Source organism: Carcharhinus amblyrhynchos, chromosome 27 (genome assembly GCF_965287045.1).
Source record: "Carcharhinus amblyrhynchos chromosome 27, sCarAmb.v2.hapA, whole genome shotgun sequence".
In the NCBI taxonomy this organism is placed as follows: domain Eukaryota; kingdom Metazoa; phylum Chordata; class Chondrichthyes; order Carcharhiniformes; family Carcharhinidae; genus Carcharhinus; species Carcharhinus amblyrhynchos.
The window spans coordinates 25738202-25761389 of record NC_137350.1 but is presented as its reverse complement, the minus strand read 5'-3'; the positions used below and the strand labels follow the sequence as shown (position 1 = coordinate 25761389).

General features: G+C 41.9%; 2 protein-coding genes across 7 annotated transcripts in view; both read left to right on the top strand.

Annotated features, from left to right (window-relative positions):
* nbr1a (NBR1 autophagy cargo receptor a) overlaps nt 1-4972 on the top strand; it is a 67784-nt gene extending 62812 nt beyond the window's left edge. For all 5 annotated transcript variants that reach the window (XM_080213319.1, XM_080213320.1, XM_080213318.1 and 2 more), the window contains one exon: nt 1627-4972. In XM_080213319.1, the coding sequence (XP_080069445.1) occupies nt 1627-1800 (174 nt within the window). In that variant the 3' untranslated portion in view covers nt 1801-4972. The remainder of the gene's footprint in view (nt 1-1626) is intronic.
* Nucleotides 4973-13643: 8671 nt separating this feature from the next.
* tmem106a (transmembrane protein 106A) overlaps nt 13644-23188 on the top strand; it is a 29773-nt gene continuing 20228 nt past the window's right edge. Inside the window, exons 1-2 of one of the 2 annotated variants that reach the window (XM_080213478.1) lie at nt 13644-13663; nt 21537-21617. The gene's annotated coding sequence lies outside the window, so the exon portion shown is untranslated. Of the gene's footprint in view, nt 13664-15514; nt 15531-21536; nt 21618-23188 lie in introns of those variants that run through there. The other variant, XM_080213477.1, reaches the window with a different exon arrangement.

Genomic DNA, 23188 nt, shown 5'->3' with positions numbered 1-23188 from the left:
AGGATGACTTAAATTTTGACATGATACTCCAAATGTGGGTGGTGGTAAATGATGATTTCATTAATGTTTAAAATTATTTTAGTGCCAAAAGTGGGCTTACATTAACACTGCAATGAAGTTACTGTGAAAATCCCCTAGTCGCCACACTCCACCTGTTTGGGTATACCCGAGGGAGAATTTAGCAAAGCCAACACATCTTTTGGTCTGTGGGAAGAAACCAGAGTACCCGAAGGAAATCCACGCAGACATGGGGCAAACCTGCAGATTCTGCACAGACAGTGACCCAAGCTGGGGAATTGAACTGTGGTCCTTAGCGCTGTGAGACAGCAGTGCTAACCACTGTGGCACCACACCACTCCAATGTGCACAAATTGAGCATATCTAGAGAAGTTCCATCTGTGAATGATGAAGAAATGGATGCGATTTCCTATGAAAAAGTGTAACTTGTGTGATTCAGCACAAGAATGGTGATGTAGATCACAAAATAATGGGTAGTGGATCTTTAATTTTAGTGAACATGTTGACAAAACAATTGATATAGTCAGGGAAATAAACAATGTCAAGGGTTTAACTAGGGCTGTGGTTCCTAACATGAGCCACATCCAAAGTACAATTTGGTCTCTCTATTTTAGAAAGCTTATCTCCCAGACTCCTGCACTCCAATTCTGGCTTCCTTGACTAACTCCGTTTCAATCACTCCACCACTTTGTAGTCAGGCCTTCAGCTGCTTGGGCCCTCACCTCTGAAATTGTCTCATGAAGCCTCTGCACATTGCTATCCTCATTTAGGATTCTTCTCACACTGATAAATTTTGACCGCGCGTTTGGTTATCTGCTACTAGCTCCCTACGTGGCTAGGTGTTGTGTGTGATTTTCTAAAACTCCCGTGAAGTGCCTTGGAATGTGTTATGTTGAACGCGCACAATAAATTATTGTTGTGGCATCAGATTTTTGGAGAAATGGAAAGAAGAGCTGCTCGATCCATTCCAAGGAAATGGAGGCTAACTACAAAAATATTTTGTCCCAGAATAATGGTAGAGGAGAGGGAAAAGTTAAGGACAAGGATACTTGATTTGTGGAGGAACATTATTTTAGGTAGTTCATAAATTGCCATGAGCAGATTAAATGGAGATTAAAGTTGGCAGATTGAACAGTAACTCAATAGTAAGAAATATTTAACCAGGAAATGCAAAGGGTTCAAATGAAGTATTTACAAAGTCGTTGAGTGTGGAGAGGGTGGATGGATTAAACGTTCCCTACCATTACTAAATAGGGAAACTTGACAAACAAATTTGGATTGCAAAGATTCAAGAAGGCCGCTCACTCTCACTTTGTTGAAAGCAATTGGAGATGAAAAGTAAATGCTAATCTGCCAGCAATGCTCATATCCCATGAACGAATAATCCCAATTATGAACAGACACTTCAATGAAGATTGAGCTGATATAGATCTTCAATATGATTGGACATCTACTGATTATCTAGAGGATATATGTTAATGATAATCAGAAAAGGCAGATAAATGTATCCAAAGCTCAAGGCTGTTGTTAAAGAATGTCTTCAAGCAGCTGGTAAGTTAGAGAAATGCCTTTCTGAACTCAACTTGTCATGTGTTTCCCTCTGCATAGGCCGAAGCAACAGAGAATCAAACGGCATCCATGATGGATATTCTTTTTGAAATGGGATTTTGCGACAAACAGCTAAATATGAAACTGCTCAAAAAACATAGCAACAATCTCATTGATGTTGTCACAGAACTTCTCCACATCAATGAGAACGACTGGTATGCTAACCGCCACTGAAACACTGGATACATGGACCACCACTTAGCTAACATGGAGCTGCCACATTTTTGTGCACAATAGCAGTAATCAAGGATAATATCCACATGACTATATCAATATCCTGAATTCATTTTCAGCAATGTGCTCCGTTGCATTAACACTCAGTTCATTTACTATTGAGAAAAGAATGCGCTTGCTTTCTCTATTCCATATTAATCCACATTTCACTTTTTAAGTGTGTGGGTTTTTATAAAGTTAAAACCAGAAGAAACGCAGCTCAAGATGTGTCTCGGTCTTTGAGTCTGTTTGATTATTTTTGGAAAATTTATTTCACGTTGATGCTGATATCTTCAAGTTACACTACATTCAATACATTAAACGTGTCTCTCATTAGTTTTGAAAAGCAATATTCCATGCACAGTAGGATTCTGGATATAACTAATACTACAGCAAATCTGTATCAAATCAGTGCTTTAGGGACCCTCTGTCATGAACATGCTTCTTTTATTGTAACTCTTCCAGGGAAGAACATTCTGTTAGCATAGTGTAAGCCTATTTCTGTATTTCATCTTTTAAAATTTGCTACAAAATTCAAATATTTAACCTGCATTAACAATAATAGCCATTTGCCATAGCCTTTAGTTTAAGACAATATTGAGTTATGGGAAGTTGTGTGAGATAATATGCGTAGAACAAAACTGAAAATGTCATAATCAGACTGTTTTAAACAGATGACAGTAGGAAAAGCTTAATTTGAAATACAGTTCTGTTCTGGTGGAGTAGATGAAACATTATATTTTAATCTTTATTTATGTGTCCTTCCAGTCGTTCCAATATGTGGAAGTTGTGCATTTCAAAATGATCATTGTAGCATTAGTTGCCAATCTATATATGCATCTAAAGATCTGGTGTTAACTGGATGTTTTCAGTAAATTAGTCTTGGCTATATGGCAGAGTTGGCATTATATAGTCTAACATTCTGGCCATTTTCATGTCCAGTTTTAATAACAGCACACAATGTTTGGATTGAAACTACTTGTTTGGACTTTGAAATGAGGTGGCCTCTTTTTCCTTTTCTGTTTTAGAATTGAGGTAGAATTGATGCTTGCATATTGATTCAAATTCTAAATTCGTAGGAACCAGTTCTGCATGTGTTGCCATTCACACAATTATTCCCCACCCAAGGAAGCAAAACTTTTTTTTGTCTAAAAAATGTAGTCGATTAAAATGTCTGAAAACCTCAGTCAATAGATGATTGGGATTTTAAGAATTTTGCTAAAGATTCCTCAAATGGTTTTGGTAGTTTTAAAAATGTTATGTGGATATAGTTAACTCCTAAACATGTACCCAAAGATGTAAATGCTTGGTTAGGAATGCAATGCCAACTGTTCTTTTGCTGAAGAAAGAATACATTGAATAATTCTAGAATCTTCATTTGATTTTAAAATGGCATTGCTCTTTCCCTTTACCCCTCACCTATCAAGAGCAAAAGTTGGTCAGCTCAGCCTGTTAGTTTCCACATTGAATTGATATGTTAGTGATTTAGACATTTGTGACAAGGACAGATGTTGCTGGATTCATTAATCATTTAAAATAATGAATCTAATTTGTGGTATAATGATGGATTTTTCATGTTTTTGAATTAATACAAGCTGAATTAATTGGTTACTAATCAGTTCCCAAGGAAACCCTGTGCTTTGAGTAGCTGCAAAAATAAATATTGGTTATTTTGAAGGAAATTAAACAAGCAGTTAACATGCTGGCAATATAAAAGGCCAGCTTTCTTGGTAAAATATTTTGGGCAAAGAAGCAACTCACTATTGGACCTTTTTTACTTCAACAGCAAATCATCAGTGATAAAACAAATCTGTAAACTTAATTGTGAATACAGTTTATGTTCACCTGGAAAATGACTGCAATGAAAATTTTCAGAGCTGCCTTTTATGATAAAAAGCATTACATTTATGAATTTGCTACAGAAATCCACATCCTGAATTTGATAAATACTTTTAACCATCAATTTTAACTATTTTGCTGCCCAGATAAGGAAAACATCAGGATATTTGCCATTGCTAAATATAAATAAGGCTTTGATGTGGAGACTGCAGCAATACTTATTGGTGGACTTTTTTGGTTTATGGATGTCTTCTAATGCTCAAAAGTAAGTGTGTTGACCATAGGAATTTCCACTTTAGCTGCTATTGAAGTTGTCTGTTCAGTAAGTTCGTGCTGCCGTACATATGTTGTATGGCAAAGATGAATATTTTGTTATTTATGTTCTACAATTTTCCACATTGTCCCAAGTTTTTAAATGTCATGAGCATGATGATGTACTTAAGTGTTTCTGTTTCAAATAATTGTGTGATCCTAACCTAGAACTCTTGAAATTGGCACGAAGTAGGCTATAGAATGCAAGAAAAAGTTGGTGTTTTTTCATAAACATATTTTAGCCTTATGACATGACTTACAGAATAACTTCTGTCACACTATAGAAGTTTAAAACATGACATCTTGTACCTTTTTTGAAAAAACACACAGTATTCAAGCTGTCATCAATATGATAACAGGATGTAAAACTGAAATGCTTATGGATAGATCTAAGACTGCATACCGATACCCTGGTCAACAAGTTACACATGTGTTTTACACATTTTCACAGCCAGACTTCAATTATCTAGAATGGACTAAATGATGGATGCATGCTTGCATTCACTCAGGTTTTTCCTTGATACTATTTCATCTTACAATTTGTGGCTGTTAACCTTACATAATGGGACTAGGACTCAAAGAAAAAGTCATTTTTAAAAAATAAAAACTGGAAGCTAAAATACATTTTCATGTTCAAGAACATAATAGATATGCCATACGTAGAAACCATTGAACCATTTCTGCAGCTCATCCACCTTATCACATCCATGAATCATTTTTTGCACATAATTTATCTCAATTTGAAGTATATTAAGATTAAAAATTAATGCTTCAGTAACTTCTGGCTTTATTTGCACATTGTCTATGTTTGCATGTAATTGTTTTAAAACCAATTTTAGGAGTATAGACTCGTGCATATATGCTCAACATTCTTTACAGATCTGTATTTTTCTGTCCTTTTAAAATGTGATGTAAATGAAGTTTGATTCCTAGATACATGAACCAATAAAAAAAATTGTTTAAATAAAATGAGGTTAGTAATTCTCTTGTTTCAGCATTTGTAATAACCCAAAACAGTCAAAATGACAGTGATTTTTGTGTTAGGCATTTAAGGGTATTCTGGGCTTTCATTAGAGTTTGTCATTCAGCATGGATGTGATACTGGCCCATGACTGCTAAGAAAAATGTGAAGCTTCTAGACAAAAAATTATTTCCAAGATAATACATTCTTTCAAATGTAAAGTCTATTTTGCTGTCACTGTCCTTCAGGAATGAGCAAAAGTTTTTTATTTGGTTGAAGTATGAATCCCTTTGTTGTCTTTGCTCTCCATGCAGTAGACAGGTTCTCTACTTGTAGATAACTCCAAACTGAAAGTGTTGAGGCGATCTGCAATGATTTCCCCTTAGCCAACTGTATAGCTAAGGAGGGGATTGTGGAAGACTAGGAAGCAACCTACACTGTCCCTTCTGCCAGTTTTGTCCCTGATCAACTCACCTGACTTCAATATATTACAAGCAACACAAATTTTCCACTTACCAATAGTCCCACGTTTTTCCTTCCCTTTGCCAAGCAATAAAGGTTACTAACAATCTTAAATTAAGAAAAACCACAAAATAAACATTCCAAATTAAATTTATAAATCAAACCATATTGTATAAAACATCAACTAATCACCAAGGTGCATTCTCTTAGTGCCTGCCCTCCATGTGCTATCCTGCCTCAGTGCTCCTCTGCAATGTTACACCAATGGCTCCTGCATAGCTGGTGGCTCTGTGGGAAACTGCAAGTGATCCTTGCAGGACTACCTAAAGGCTTTGTGGACTGCACTATCTCAGCATGGGTGGCAGTGGCTTGGCCTGGCTGACTGGCAGCATTAAGGGCACTGATCAAGTAACAATAATGGCAGTGAATTTTGTCACTCGGAGCTACTGCAAATTCCTGGGACAACACCTCTAATGTTCAATCTGTTGGGATACAGATTGGTGGACTGTTGTGACAACTAAACCTCTTTGAACACTGGTACCCACAGCAATTATGTCAGCAGTCAGAGTTTGTGTGTCAGCAAGTTAATATTGCATGATTTCGGTCTGAGTTTCTGGCGTAGCGACCAGACAATGGATGGCTTCTACTTCAGCTTCAGTGGAAGCTGAGATGTCATCAATCAGACACATAGCTGGGTTGGCAAGTGTGTTAATGCAGTTGGCCACCACTTGCATACTAGTAAGAGAGGCTTCCACACTCTCTGCAAATTTGTGCTGAGTGGATGCTAGACTCCTCTATACTTTTAACGGCAGGTATGGTGGCACAGGGTGAGTGCTGCTGCCTCAGTGCCAGGGATCTGGATTCAGTTCTGACCTTGGGGTGACTCTGGAGTTTGTGTTCACCCCATTTCCTGTGCACATTTTGTCCAGGTGAACAGGTTTCCTCTCAAAAATGTGCAGGCTAGGTAGATTGGACATGGTAAATTGACCCTTTAGTGTCCAAAGATGTGTAGATTAGGGAGATCAGATAAATATGTGGAGTTACAGGGAATAGAGCATTGTACCAAGACACTATCAGAGTTGATGATATGCAGGGCTGAATGGCCTCCCTCTGTATTTCAAGGATTCTATAATTAACATTGGTCGCTGTCTTTCTGGTAGGAGTGCCAATGCATTCCCTTCAGCCTCCTCCTGTATGCCATCCCATTGAAGTCCTTATCTGAGTCATCTGCAAAAGAATTTGTGCACAGTCTTCCCCTCTGGTACCTGTTCTACCCTTGTCCCCTACCCTAGTTGCAGTCCACTCATCCTCAGTGTCTCACCAACTGCAGACCCAGCCTTTAAGCTATCTTCCAAAGTGCACAAGGTCAGTATCTGAGCTGATGACATCAAGTGACTGTGCTTCTACATTGTCTTCCTGCTTTTTCTCTCATCTTACACAACAGTAGGTTGAAGTTTTGGATACTTGGAAGGAGCAAGTCAAAAGTGTAGAGTTATGGTAAGGGAAATAGGGGAGAGAGCACAAGTCAGCAGCATCTAAATTAGATAAGAGATTTATGTATGAATGGTAAGTAGGGTGTGGGAAGAATTGGGCCTAAGGATACCATCTTTGGTTCCTGCGTCAGCCTTGGCCAGTCCAATGTCTTTTCCATCAAGTTTAGGATATGCAGCCATGCATGTCCCTACTGGTTAGGTTCGATTGTTGCCCATGGTCATGTCCCACCTTATCCTGCAAAGGAGATGGAAGTGTTTCAGTGAATATGGTACAATTGTTTTTGGAGATCATGGAATCCCTGCAATGCAGGAGGAGGCCATTCAGCCCATTGAGTTGCACTGACCACAATCCCACCCAGGCCCTATTCCCATAACCCCTCACATTTATCCTGCTAATCCCCCTGAGAGTGAAATTAGCACGGCCAATCAACCTAACCTACACATTTTTGGACTATGGGAGAAAACGGCGGGGGGGGGGGGGGGAAAGGTGGGAAAGGGGGGCAGCCTGGGGGAAACCCATGCAGCCACTGGGAGAATGTGCAAACCCCACACACAGTGACCAAGGCTGGAATTGAACCTGGGTCCCTATGCCGTCATCAGATGTGGCTGTTCTGAGATTGAATGATCAATAGTGTGCACACACTTTATGTGGGTGTGAGGCTTGCAGCAGTCCTAAAGGTGTGAGGGTGTGATGATGCTGTGAATGTCAGGTATGTGCCATTGATTTGGGATTATTGGCAGGTGAGTGATGGTATGATATATTAAACAACATAAGGCTGATGGTGCAATTGGTACAATATAGCATTTGGTGACTCATTCACTGACCTTGGCTACTTGCAAAGCTATTGGAAATTCTTGAGGCACAGCATCCAGGTCTTTGGGCTGGACTTCTGGCTTTGATCACCATTGCCATCAAAGTTTGTCTGGAGGGTCTAGGTCGCCTGTAGACTGATCACATCTCTCCTCACCGCCTCCAGGATGCTCTCCAAAAAAAAATGGAACCTGCTCTTGATCGTATTTTGCCAATATGAAATATTCCCTCCTGTCTTGACTTCCTTAACCGTTTCCAGCTACAATTTCACATTCCCTTTTGAGATGCTGACCGGCTGGAACTTAATCTCATCTTTCACATGTGTGTATGTGCGCGTGTCCCACCAATTGGGTATAAGGCCACTCGACAGAGTGCTTAATGCTTACTGCACGTAACAATTATCTAAGCTTGCAGGCAGCATGAAATTTCATGTATCAGAAGTAACAGACATAAAATCTTGCATCATGATTCTGGAACCCCTTTTGGGCCATGTCCAATTTTACTGCCTTGGTTTCCCCAAGAAAAATCGATCTAAATGCAGGATATATATATATATATATAAAATATTATACAAGTTTTTGTATTGTTGGCAGTTCCCAATGAGATGCAGCCATATTAAATCACAGAATATAAATACACCCTGCAAATTGACACAGTTGTAACAGATTGGTCTATTACTTAACAAAGAGTAAGCTATGTAAAATGATGATATTGGGCCCATACTAACTTTGAAGGCTGACATCCCTAATAATTATTCTGTGCTCAAAAGATCACAGATCACAGATCACCGATCACCAATCACCATTGTACAATATAGTCCTGTTTGACTGAGGTCATGTTGACTGGTCTTGAGCTGTGCAATCAGTGGTTCCACATTCGATCATTGAGTGAACTTTCTTACAGGAATGTAGGTCTTGTACCTCTTTTTGAACCAGCACAAGGTGGGGAAGCATTTAGAATTAACTAGTTTAATTGTTCCTCTTCATACCAACCCCTTCCCCACAACCCACTTCATCTATTTTCTTCAAGTCACTAATTTCCTCCTCTATCCACCCCAGTGTCACGTGTGTTAGGTTTTGTCCTCATGCAAGGAATTACTATTCTACTCCTACTCGAACTACTACTAGGGTGGTGTAAGAAATTGCAGGGGCTGGGAACATCTGAAATGTGGAGCTTATTCAAGGAGCAGCTACTGTGAGTCATTGATTAAATATGTACCTGTCAGGCAGGGAGGAAGTGGTCGAGTGAGGGAACCGTGGTGTACTAAGGAAGTTGAATCTCTGGTGAAGAAAGAAGGAGGCTTATGTAAAGATGAGACGTGAAGGCTCAGTTGGGGCACTGGAGAGTTATAAATTAGCCAGGAAGGAGCTAAAGAGAGACTTAAGAGCTAGAATAGGACATGAGAAGACTTTGGCAGATAGGATCAAGGAAAATCCTAAAACTTTCTACAGGTATGTCAAGAATAAGACTGGTTAGGGCAAGATTAGGGCCAGTCACAGACAGCAGTGGGAAGTTGTGCACAGAGGCTGAAGAGATAGGAGAGGCACTGAATGAATATTTTTCATCAGAATTCACGCAGGAATAAGTCAGTGTAGTCGAGGAGAATACTACGATACCAGGTAGTAGACTAGATGGGATCGAGGTATATAAGGAGGAGGTGTTAGCAATTCTTGAGAGTATGAAAATAGATACGTCCCCTGGGCTAGATGGGATTTACCCTAGGATTCTCTGGGAGGCTAGGGAGGAGATTGCAGAGCCTTTGGCTTTGATCTTCATGTTGTCATTGGCTACAGGTATAGTGCCGGAAGACTGGAGGATAGCACATGTTGTCCCCTTGTTCAAGAAGGGGAGTAGAGACCATCCTGGGAATTATAGACCGGTGAGCCTTACTTCTGTTGTGGGCAAAGTTTTGGAAAGAATTATAAGGGATAGGATTTCTAATCATCTAGAGAGAAATAAATTGATTAGGGATAGCCAACACGGTTTTGTGAAGGGTAGGTCATGCCTCACAAACCTTATTCAGTTTTTTAAAAAGGTGACCAAAGAGATGGATAAGGGTAAGGCAGTTGACGTGTATATGAATTTTAGCAAAGCGTTTGATAAGGTTCCCCATGGTACGCTACTGCAGAAAATGCAGATGCATGGGATTGAGGGTGATTTAGCAGTTTGGATCAGGAATTGGCTAGCTGATAGAAGACAGAGGGTCGTGGTTGATGGGAAATATTCAACCTGGAGTTCAGTTACAAGTGGTGTACCTCAAGGATCTGTTTTGGGGCCACTGCTGTTTGTAATTTTTATAAATGACCTAGATGAGGGTGTAGAAGGATGGATTAGTAAATTTGCTGACAACACCAAAGTTGGAGGAGTTGATGACAGTGAGGATGGATGTAACAGTTTGCAGAGGGACGCAGGTAAGCTGCAGAGCTGGGCCGAGAGGTGGCAAATGGAGTTTACTACAGAAAACTGAGGTGATTCACCTTGGTAAGAGTAACAGGAGTACAGAATATAGGGCTAATGGAAGACTCTTAGTAGTGTTGACGAGCAGAGAGATCTCAGGGTACATGTGCATAGCCTCCCTGAAAGTTGGCACTCAGGTTGATAAGGTTGTTAAGAAGGCGTACGGTGTGTTAGCTTTTATTGGTAGAGGGATTGAATTTCGGAGCCGTGAGGTCATGTTACAACTGTACAAAACTCTGGTGCGGCTGCACTTGGAGTATTGCGTACAGATCTGGTTGCCGCATTACAAGAAGGATGTGGAGGCATTGGAAAAGGTGCTGTGGAGGTTTACCAGGATGTTGCCTGGTATGGTGGGAAGGTCTTATGAGGAAAGGCCGAGGGACTTGAGGTTATTTTCATTAGCGAGAAGAAGGTTATGAGGTGACCTAATTGAGGCACACAGGATGATCAAAGGATTGGATAGGGTGGACAGTGAGAGCCTTTTTTCTCGGATGGTGATGGCTAACACGAGGGGACATAGCTTTAAATTAAGGGGTGGTAGTTATAGGACAGAAGTCAGAGGTAGGTTCTTTATTCAGAGGGTAGTAAGGATGTGGAATGCCCTGCCTGAAGCAGTTGTGGACTCGCCAACTTTAAGGGCGTTCAAATGGTCAGTGGATAGGCATATGGATAACACTGGAATAGTTTAGGTTAGAGGGTCATTAGATTGGTTCCACTGGTTGGTGCAACATCGAGGGCCAAAGGGCCTGTACTGTGCTGTAATGTTCTATGTTCTATTATGGTAATATGTGAATGTCTGGTTTCTCGCATTAGGTTAGTCATGAAAACACCAGACCAAAGGCAAACCTTATTCTTAATGAGAATAGAAAATGAAATTTGTTTGATTTAAATTAACTGAGATACGGAAAAGTCCTATACTCTCCCTTGTCTGAGACAACTGTGTGGGTGACAATGCCCTAATGCAATTATCTGATGTTACTTGTCAGTGTGACTGCTTTCATTCTGGGTGTAGTTTGTGGCTCTGACCACATGGTGATGATCTGGAACAACTTTAAATGCCAATTACTACTTCTATAAATTTAAATGTTCTACAATATAAATGAGGCTCTGCATACAATGAAATATATTGTTTCTTGCGTGCTATACAGACAAAACATATATCGTTCATTGAGAAAGAAATGAGAGAGTGCAGAAGTGAGTGTGTTACAGGCATAGCTACAGTGTAGTGAATTCCACAGATTCACCACTCTCTGGGTAAAGAAATTTCTCCTCATCTCAATTCTAAAAGGTTTACTCCTTTATCCTCAAACTGACTCCTAGTTTGGATTTCCCCACCATTGGGAGCATTCTCACTGAATCTGCTCTGTCAAACCCTGTTAGAATTGTACAAGCTTGTATGAGACCCCTCTCACTCTTCTAAACTTCAGTGAATATAATCCTAACTGACTTTGTTCGTCCCTCATATGACAGACCTGCCTTCCCAGGAATTAGCCCGGTAAACTTACACTGCACTCCCTCTATAACCAGCACATCCATCCTCAGGTAAGGACATCAAAACAGCACATGCTACACCAGATCTAGCCTCACTAGTGCCCTGCACAATTGTAGTAAAACACCCCTATTCCTATATTCAAATCCTACTGTTATATTGGCACTTCTCTGACAGTGTGGAAGCCAGTCAGGTGTTCTTGCACTTTATCTGAATGTGTGGGTCCATGGCTATAGACAGGAGCCTAGGCCAACTTTCACCCAATGTCAAATGTAATACCTTTGACACTGGCTAATTCAGCTAAACTAATGTTGAATTGTGTGCCAGAATATTATCAAACGATGTGAGCAATTCTCTGATAATTGAGTATACAGTAGCTTCAGGGCTGCACTGTGTACATAAGTACTGTATCTTTTCATTAAATTTTATTGTAAAGTTTGAGTTAGTGGGTCTGTACTTTGTTTTGTTTCAATCTAAAATACTTCCTATAAAGTTTTTAATGAGACAATGTTGCTCATTACATATGAACATATACTAAAATCAATATTACCACCTCTGCATCGTGTGAACTGAAATGTCTAAAAATATACTCTGATCTTGTTTAACTTCCTTTTCTTTCTTTTTGCTTACTAATAGCTGTGTTTCTTATGGTGAGAAATAATGGGTGAGAGTTCAAGCCACAACCACATATATTCTGCACTAACTCAGCTGATTACATTTGAGATTCTGCTCAGGATTTGATTGGTTCACATTGGCAACATTACAGACCACAAGATGTTGCATATGTGACCCCTGGCGGAAGTGATATGTGACCAACATTCATTTATAACTGTCCTTTATAGAGTCATTGAACTTTGCAACACAAAGCTGTTCAGCCCATCAAGCACTTATCTATTTTAATCCCATTTTCCAACATTTTGTCCATAGCCTTGTATGCTATGGCATTTCAAATGTTCATCTAAATGCTGCTTAAATATTCTGTGGGTTCCCGCCTCTACCATGCTTTCAGGCAGAGAATTTCAGATTCCCACCACCCTCTAAAAGATTTTTTCCTCAAATTCCCCCTCTACATTTCCTGCCCCATACCGTAAACTTATGCCCTCTGGTTATTGACCGCTGTACTAAAGGGAAAGGTTTCTTCCTATCTGCCATCATAATTTTGTACACCTTGATGAGATCTCCCTTCAGCTTTCTCTGCTCTAAGGAAAACAACCCCAGCATAACCAGCCTTTCTTCATAGCTGAAATGCTCCAGATTCCAGTAAGGGACATGTGACCCAAGGGCAAACAGGATCTTGCAAATTGTGAAGTCTAGGCATTTGTTCATAAGTTCAAGACATTTTATGGAATCATAGAATCCTACAATGCAGGAGGCCATTTGGACCATCAAGTCTGCACCAACCACAATCCCACCCAGGCTCCATCCCCATAACCTCATGTATTTGCCCTAGCTAGTCCCCAAGAAATGAAGGCCCAATCTACCTAACCCATACATCTTTGGACTGTGGGAGGAAACTCACGCAGACATGATGTAAGCCTGTTCTCTCTCTCTGGCTTGTTATTGCGAAACATACCATTATAAACATAATGGCCCATGAGCTTTTGGGGGAAAAAAAAATCCCATATTTTATGTTAGGCTGATAATCCCTTTAAGCACTAGATTTCTCTAGGTGATCATTTCCGGTGAAGCATTTGGCTTCCAGTAACTGATCATGTGATCACATTGCAGAGGAGATTAACAATAGAAAGAGAGATCAACAAGAATTAGATAGTTTGTTGGTATAGCTGTGGCCTTGAGCAGGATTTTAGTTTGTAGAACAAACTTGTTTCTTTCAAGCAGAGTTCAGTTGAAATTGTGTGTTGTTTGAGTTTAAATCTCTTGTTAACTGAAGGACTCCTGACAGTGAGTTGGACTTCTGGGATACTGAGAAGACTTTGTTTGTTTTAGATGCAAGACTCTGAAGTTAAAAAATATTAGAACCAGTAGAGTTCTGACCTGAGGTATGTTTAAGATGCTACTGATGAACTGGGAGTCTGCAACTCTGGTTTGGTTGGAGGAGACCTGAAAGGATAATATGAGAAGTGAGCAGACTCGATCTAAACCCTTATACAAATCTTAATTCTTTTATACAGATCATTGAAATGATTCTCTGACCAAATGATTAACATTCCAATTTCAGGTAAGTATCATGCTTGATATGGGTTAAGTAAGGTACCTGCTCATTAGGTGAGCCAGTGCAGATGCAACAGGTTAAATGGCCTCCTGTGCTATAACAATTCTTTGACTTTGCATTTTGCTGTAATCTGAAAGACGGTGGTGTACAAATCACTTGCTACGTCTACCTAGAAAGCAAATGTCAGAATCATGGCACAGAAGGAGGCCATTCAACCCATTGCAAACATGCTGGCATTCAACAAGTACTCCAGTCAGACCCATTCCCCTGCTCTTCTCACTGTAACTCAGCAAGTTTATTTCTCAGGTGCCCATCAATTTCTTTTTGAGATCATTGGTTGTCATTATCTCCACCATAGGGAGCAAGGTCTGGGTCATTACCACTCACCTACTATGTAAGGAAAGGTTCTTCCTCTGTCCCATTATTGCCCACCACCTTCAACCTGCCTGTTGATCTTTGAGCCTCGGATGGCACAGTGCTGCTGCTTCACAGCATCAGGGACCCAGGTTCAATTTGGGCCCTGGGTGACTGCCTGTGTGGAGTCACCATGTTCTCTGCATGTATGTGTGGGTTTCCTCCCTCACTCCAAAGATGTGCAAGTTAGGCTGATTAACCATGTTAAATTGCATCTTAATATAGGGGACTAGCAGGGTAAATACATGGAGTTACAGGGATAGGGCCTAGATGGGGTTGTCATTGGTGCAGGCTTGATGAGCCGTATGACCTTTTGCATTGTAAGGATTCTATGAACTTTCTTTGCCTTCTTTACCTAAATTGGCATAGCCTTTACACCCCTCCACTTTGTCTCCTTTGTTCCAATTGGATGCAATTGGAGCTTATCTAAATCTGTAAGCATGCAGCTAAAATTCCTGTGACTGTTTTGATTTTTAAAAGAATCTCCTCTTCACCTGCTCCAAAATGGCCACATTTCCATTTAAATTTAATGCCTGGGCAGCACTTTGTTTCCTGACTATTTGAGTTTGAAAAGTGGAGTGGGGTGGGGTGGGTGGGGATGGTGGTATTTGAGTTGGGGTGGAAAGGTCCTGACTTTGAGTTTTGGGGGTGGGGGGAGGGAGATTTCCTGACTCTTTGAGTTTTAGAGAGGGGGATGGGTCCCTGAGTATCTGAGCTAGGAAAAGTTCCTGACTGAGTTTCAGCAGTAAGAAGTCTGACAACACCAGGTCATGAGTTTCAGCAGTAAGAAGTCTGACAACACCAGGTCATGAGTTTCAGCAGAAGCAGAGATGTTCCTGAATATTTGACATGGGGGTAGGGGTGCTGTTCCTAAATTTGAGTTGTACTAGGGGGAGGATTCCTGACTATTTGAGTTATTGGGGGTGGGTCCTGACTTTTGAGTTGGGGGGGGGGTGGTAATTCCTGACTATTTGAAAAGGGAAAAATTATTGATTTGAGTTTTAACAGAGGGAGAGATTTCTGACTGTTTGGGTTGGGGCGATGTTCCTGAATATTTAAGATGCAGTAAGGGGAGGACTCCTGCCTATTTGAGTTGGTGGGTGGCATTCCTGACTCTTGGAGTGGGAGAAGGAGCTCTCGCAGGAAGGTGGGAGGAAAGTATCTGCTGTTGTTGCAATGGAAGGCTGCAGTACTCGGAGTGGCCGGAGCGGGGCGGTGGAGGCTGCAGCCAGGAGCCGGGGGTGGGGGAGAGGAGCGGAGGGGGGCGGCAGCGGCGGTTGGTGAGTAAAATTCCGACTGGGGGTAAACGCGGAGCGAATAAACCCCCCCGACCGCGGGCAGGAGAGGGAGGGGGGCGTTAATAGAGACTCGGAGAGAGTCCGTAAACCATGTCGCGGGATGACGAATGGTGACAGTGGCCGTGCAGCAGCGAGCCCGTCCCCGGGATCCTGGGCCCCCGGCCTGTTCCCCCCCCACCCCACCCCACCCCCACAGAGACCCCGCAGGCCCAGGGCCACCGGCCTTTCCACCTCAGAGACCCCCACGGTCCCCGGCCTGTCCCTCTCAGAGACCCCCCCAGACCACCGGCCTTTCCCCCCCCCCTCAGAGACCCCCAGGTCCTGGACTCCCGGCCTGTCCTCCTTCAGACACCCCCAAGATCCCTGGCCTGTCCCTCCTCAGAGACCCCTGCGCCCCCACGGCTGCTGGTTTGTTTATGTGCTCAATTGGAGCCCTTTGCACAATGCAGCCCAGCCTCTAGCTTGCTGTTCACCCCCACCCCAGGAGGTTGTATAATTGCTGTCTATTTGACCCCATTGTGGGGGGGGGGGCGGTGATTGGTGTTTTTTCTAGTGTGGATTTGGGGTGGTTTTTATACTGGAGGTTTCCTTCCTGTGCCCCAGTTTCCACAGGGTTTGGAGCAGCAGTCCTGGACTGGCACCTTTTTTTTTGTTTATTCTGCTGCTTTCATTGCTCAGCTAACATTCCAGATCTAAACATAGCAGCCAAAGTAGGCAAATTCAGCCCTTCCAGCCTGCTCGCCATTCAGTCAAATCATGGCTGATCTCTCCCTGGTCTCAAATCCACCTCCCCATATCCCTTTTATCCCTTTATTTAATTAGAAATATATTTTTCCTCCTTGCAACCATTCAACACTTCGGACTCCACCGCGCTATGGGGCAGAAAGTTCCACAGATTCACCACACCCTGCGAGAAACAGTTTGTTTTCAATCTTTCAGCTTTTCAGTTTTACTTCTTTGGGGGGGCTCCTCTCCATCTCTCTGAAGTTTTTTTTCCCCCATATAACACTTGTGAATTTTCACCATTTTTGGCATTGATTGTCTTATTTGTAAGTTGTATTATCTATTGTGACTTTAAAATATTCATCAAACCCCCCTCCCTCACACCAATTGCCCAACTCTCATCTTTCTATTCCTCCCCAATCCTTTTCAAAATCCATTGGCCTCTTCTGTCCCAGTTAACTGGCTTCAGGATTTATTGACCTTCACAAATTGGAATTTAGTAAATTTGCTTGACAATGTGGCCGAGTGGTTATGGCGATGGACTGCTAATCCATTATGATTTGCGTGCGTGGGTTCCATGTGGGCATGGTAACACAGTGGGTGGTATGGTAGCACAGTGGTTAGCACTGCTGCTTCACAGTTCCAGGGTCCTGGGTTCGATTCTCGGCTCAGGTCACTGTCTGTGTGGAGTTTACACATTCTCCTTGTGTCTGCATGGGTTTCCTCCAGGTACTCCGGTTTCCTCCCATAGTCCAAAGATGTGCGGGTTAGGTTGATTGGCCATGCTAAGAAATTGCCTCTTGATGTCCAGGGATGCATAGGTTAGGGGGATTAGTGGGTATAATATGTAGGGATATGGGGGTAGGGCCTGGGTGGGATTGTGTTCAGGGCAGACTCGATGGGCCTCTTTCTGCACTGTAGGGTTTTGTGGTTCCAATGGTATCCTCGCATGAGATACATTGAGTCTATCTCCATATTTGGTCCACTTATTGAGCATAAATTGTGAACTGATCATTCGTTCTGGGTCAGTGATGCGATCGATAATGCCTTTGACCACAGATCAGAAGGTTCCCCGGTTTGAACCCTGACTGGCTGCCAGTCGGTGCTGTGGCTTAATTTGTAAAGATGTAGCGATGCCGTTATTGGACTGGGGTGGACAAGATGAGAGGTTACATAAGACCATGTTATAGTCCAACAGGTTTATTTGAAGTCACAAGCTTTTGGAGCATTGCTCCTTCGTCAGGTGAAGTGGAGCAAGGTATGCAGGCACAGAATATGTAAACAGAGTGATGGTAGCCCGACACTAACAGGTAATCAAAGGATAAGTACAGACAGTGCTGAATAACAAGTCTTTACAGGTAATCATGAGTGCAATGCAAGCAGTTAAGTATAATCAGCATGTGTAACATGTCGACAGGCTGTATAACAAGTGAAGGGATGACCTAAGAACTGATAACTTAAGGCAGAGAGATAATTCCAAACAATCAAAGAATGAGATGGCGCTGAACACTATGCAAACTAATTCAGGTGGAGAGATTATCAGCCGTAATCAATGTGCATAATGTCAGAACAGACAGTCAAAGAGATCTTTCCCCCACAGAACAGTATGGTGGGGTTACATGTAGCGCGACATGAACCCAAGTTTACAAATTAATGAGTGCGTAACTCGGCTATCAGTTTCTGCTTGGTGATTCTGTGTTGTCATGCATCTTGAATGCTGCCTTGGAGGAAGCTTACCCAAAGACCAGAGACCAAATAAATGTCCTTGGCCACTGAAGTGTTCTCCATCTGGCAGGGAAAACTCCTGCCTGATTGTTAAACGGTGTCTGTTCATCCCTCATCGTGATGCGTGCACAGTCTCACCGATGTACTATGGCTTGGGGCATCCTTTCGTGCAGCATATGAGGTAGACTACATTGGCTGAGATGCATGAGTACATATCGTTAACCTGGTGGGTGATGGTGGTATCTGTGTTGATGATCTGTCATGTCCTGCAGAGGTTACTGCTTGCATTTGTCTAGCACTCATGATGACTTGTTTTTCAGCTGGCCAACACTGTCTGTACTTACCCTTTGACACTCTTGACTACCTGTTAGTGTTGGGCTACCGTCACTCTGTCTATATATTCTGTGCTGTGCACCTTGCTCCACTTCACCTGACAAAGGAGCAGCACCCGAAAGCCCGTGATTTTAAATAAACCTGGTGTCGTGTGACCTCTCAGCTTAGTTTGTTAAAATGCTTCTAGTTAACAGGAGATTCAGAGTTTAAGTCTCATGTGCCTCTGTCCGTTTGGTCTAAGGAAAGCATTGGGAAGAATGCATATCCACCCGCATCCTGAGCCTTGCAGCCATCCTAACTGAATTACTATCTCTGATTTCTGTTCTTCTACACCCCTCCAATTTTCTGATATGATGGCACGGTGGTTAACACGCTGCCTCACAGTGCCAGGGACCTGAGATCACAATTAATGAATGCGGAACTTGGCTATCAGTTCAGTTCTGATCTCTGATCTCTGTTTGTGTGGAGTTTGCGTGCTCTCCCCATGTCTGTGTGGGTTTCCTCTGGGTGCTCAGGTTTCCTCTCCCAGTCCAAAGATGCGTGGGTTTGATTGATTGGCCATGCTAAATTGTCCCGCTCTGTCAGAGAGACAAGCAGGCTAAATATCTGGGGTTACGGGGATAGGGTCTGGGTGGTGTTTTGTCAGTGCAAGCTTGATGGGCCAAATGGCCGCCTCCTGCACTGTAGGGATTCTATGCTTGTCATCACTTCCCTTGCACTACCAATGTAGGCTGCACATGCAGTCATTACAACAATTCTTTTCTCAAATGACTTCCATCTCCATTTGCCTCCTTGTCCTCAAATCCATTCCCTTTGATCCTATTACGGGTGTTCTCGCTCTTTTTACCCTCTTGTTCATTATACATATTTTCAACAGGCTAATGGCTCTTGAGACATTATTTTAATGTAAGTAGACCAGATAAAGACTTCTACAAGATTAGGATGTAAATAAGGGCAGCATGGTAGCACAGTGGTTAGCACTGCTGCTTCACAGCTCCAGAGTGCTGGGTTCGATTCCCGGCTCGGGTCACTGTCTGTGTGGAATTTGCACATTCTCCCCATGTCCACGTGGGTTTCCTCTGGGTACTCCGGTTTCCACTTGCAGGTAGACCAGAACTTGGGACTGTAAACATAACTAACAAACCTAATAGAGAATTTGGGAGAAATTTCTTCATCAAGAGATTGTAACTTCATTGCAGTATTACTGTAAGCTTGCTTGTGACTAATAAAATTTTAAACCTGCTGTGTAAGCTTTAAGGAGGTAAGAACAATGACAATCTTGATGAGTTGAGCTTATAGTGGGGTGGATATGAACAAGGAGGTTACTTGAATGGTCAAGACTTGAGGTAACAAGGATATGAGTGAGTCTCAGAAGCAACTGCATTGGAAATCTCCCTATTTTGAATCTTGGGAAATATAGGGAGAGACACAGAGTTTTACAGCAGAGCAAATATGCAGAAAATTTGCACTTCAGATCTGAGGCAAGGCATATAAACCCATAGTTTATTTTTATACTAAAAGTAGCATAATGCATTCTGTTATCTGTGCCATTTAATTTTCTGTTCTGCCCTAGGGAGTATTAATTGCATTAACGGTTGTCTTGCTTTGAATTGCCCCTCTGAAATGTGTAAGAACTGAAAATAAGGGCAGCATGGTAACACAGTGGTTAGCACTGCTGCTTCACAGCTCCGGAGTGCTGGGTTCGATTCCCGGCTCGGGTCACTGTCTGTGTGGAATTTGCACATTCTCCCCGTGTCTGCGTGGGTTTCCTCTGGGTACTCCGGTTTCCTCCCACAGTCCAAAGGTATGCGGGTTAGGATGATTGGCCATGCTAAGAAATTGCCCCTTAGTGTCCAGGGATGCGTAGGTTAAAGGGATTAGTGGGTATAATATGGAGCGATTTGGGGGTAGGGCCTGGGTGGGATTGTGTTCAGTGCAGACTCAATGGGCCGAAGGGCCTCTTTGTGCACTGTAGTGTTCTATGATTCTAATTAAACATATAAGCAAAGCGTGAACACATAACCACCAACTGGATCACTTTGGGTCATTAATCACAGACTGTACTATTAAATCATCAAATCGTATAAACATTATAGGTACAACCGTGTTGAGATGGACTCCAAATGAGTGTTTCCTTTACATGGAGTCACAATTATCTCCTGACATGGATTTGAGACTGCAACAAAGTCATTTAAACATAGCTCAGGAAAGGCAAAGGCATTTCTCCCCAACTTCTACCACCGTGACATGGTAGCACAGTGGTTAGCACTGCTGCTTCTCAGTGCCAATAACCCAGGTTCAATTCCCAACTTGGGTCACTGTCTGTATGGAGCGTGCATGTTGACCCCTGCATGGGTTTCCTTTGGGTGTTCCGGCTTCTTCCTACAGTCCAAAAGATGTGTTGGATACGTGCATTGGCCCTGCTAAATTCTCCCTTGTGTAGCTGAACAGGTGTCAGAGTGTGGTGACTAGGGATTTTCACAGTAACTTCACTGTAATGTTAATGTAAGCCTACTTGTGACAAATAAACTTTAACTTTAACCACCTCAGTGTAAATTAAAATCTTTGGTCCCGTATAAATATGAAATCAGGTGAAACTCTGGTAGAGGGAGTGACAATCAGGAAGGAAAACAGTCTAGTACCATGGGAAAATCGGTTGTGATAGCAACGTGTGCATACCCTCTGAGACAGCTTGCTGCTTGACGTTGTGTTAATTGCAGACTTAAAGTATATCAGTGTGACGGTGACACAACAGGATCATTACAGATCAACATTGTACCACACATGAGAGATGTGTTTGTAAGTAAGATGGCTCACTTACCTAATGGATTATTAGTATCTGGAATGCATCACCTGAAAGGATGGTGGAAGTGGATTCATTAGTAACTTTTGAAAGGGAGTTGGATAAATACTTGAAGGGGAGAAAATTGCAGGGCTGTACAGAAAGAGCAGGGGATTTAGTAAATTATTGAAAGAATAATGATCCCTCTCCTATATTGTTATTTTTACCTTCTATTTTTGGATAAAATCAACCAATCATAGACTTACACATCCGGCAAGAAATTTAACTTGTGGTTTGTGGATTGAAATTACAGTGTTCACATTTACAGGGTTACCTTATAGACTGGTAAACACGCTACCACCTCCTGCTTCCTGATTGCTAGTTCAAAATAGCCTCCCATGCTGTGATTGTTCCTTTTTTTTTAGATTCCTTTTGTACAAAGATACGCTTGGAGAAGAGGAGATACAATCACAGATATTCTGAATGACCAACTATCCAAAAGAAAGGTGAGCATAACTTGGAGCAAAAATATACATTTGGGAATTTTTTTGCATTAATTTCTTGCAACCGTGTAAGTTTTAAGCTGCAACATGTATATAATGAGAAATTGGTTAGTGTCCTTTCAGTGTAAAACTGTCCAATCATGTAGGCAGAATCATAAACTGCAACAAAATCAGGGCCTATTTCAGGTTGCACCACAATGAATGCAATTTTATATCTGTCTGTTAGATCATTAAGCTGGCAACTGTCTTCCGCAGTTAGCTCCTTCACTTAACTACACTACTTTGATGCTTTAGAGAATGACAGATTGTGGAGTGAGGTGAACAGAACTCCCACTTAACTGACAAAGGAGCAATGCTCTGAAAGCTAGTGGCTTTTGCTACCAAATAAACCTATTGAACTTTAACCTGGTGTAGTGACACTTCTTAAATTGTGGAGTCACAGCCTTCAGTGTATTTACCTTTTGCTTTTACTAAGCAACAAGTCCATACTTCAAGAGCTCTTTTTTAAAATTCTACTTTCTCAGAAGACTAAGGAAATTTGGCGTGTCAGCTATGACTCTCACCAACTTTTACAGATGCACCATGGAAAGCATTCTTTCTGGTTATATCACAGCTTGATATGGCTCCTGCTCTGCCCAAGACTGCAAGAAACTACAAAAGGTGGTGTATGTAGCCCAATCCATTATGCAAACCAGCTTCCCATCCACTGACTCTGTCTACACTTCCCGCTGCCTTGACAAAGCATAATTAAGGACCTCATGCACCCTCTCTTCCATCTTCTCCCTTTGTGAAAAAGATAGAGCAGTCTGAGGTCACGTACCAACCAACTCAAGAACAGCTTCTTCCCTGCTGCTGTCAGACTTTTGAAACTTTCTCTACACCCTAGCTATGACTGTTACAAAACATCCTGCATTGTCTCATTTCCTTCTCTATGAACGGTATATTTTGTCTGTATAGCATGCAAGAAACAATACTTTTCACTGTATGATAATATATGTGAATAATAAAACAAAGCAAATCAAAATAAACCAATCGCTTGGTGATCAATAAGGCAAGCACAACGAGGCATTATAAGTTTGTTGCCTGAGACAAACTTGCAGAAAGAAGCTGGTTTGAACTGAAAAATCATTTGGGCTTAAAAAGTTGACTTGATGGAAGGAATGTGAAACTAAATAGAAAATAAAGACCAAAAAAGGGAAAGAGCTACAAGAAATTTGAGGGAGGAGAAGGAAAGATGTGGATTTAGGAGAAGTACCAGCCTTTGCTTATAAGTTTTCCTCCTGCACACCACCATGATCTCAGGCTCTGCTGTTTTAACTGGCTGCTGGTTAGAAAGCTCACGATAGGCATAACTTTGACGTGCACTTTTTCCTCCCTTCCTCCTTACAAAGGTGACCACATTTTTTTTTGAATGTTTGCATTACAACTCAGTATCCAGCCTTTTCACTGATATTCTGCAACACAAATGCGTTCATCTTGAACCTCAGGAAGGTATTGAAGGATTAAAGATGTGTATGTACACACGTGGACTGCAGTGATATCTCCTGCAGGCAGCAAAAAGCTGGGTCACCTTT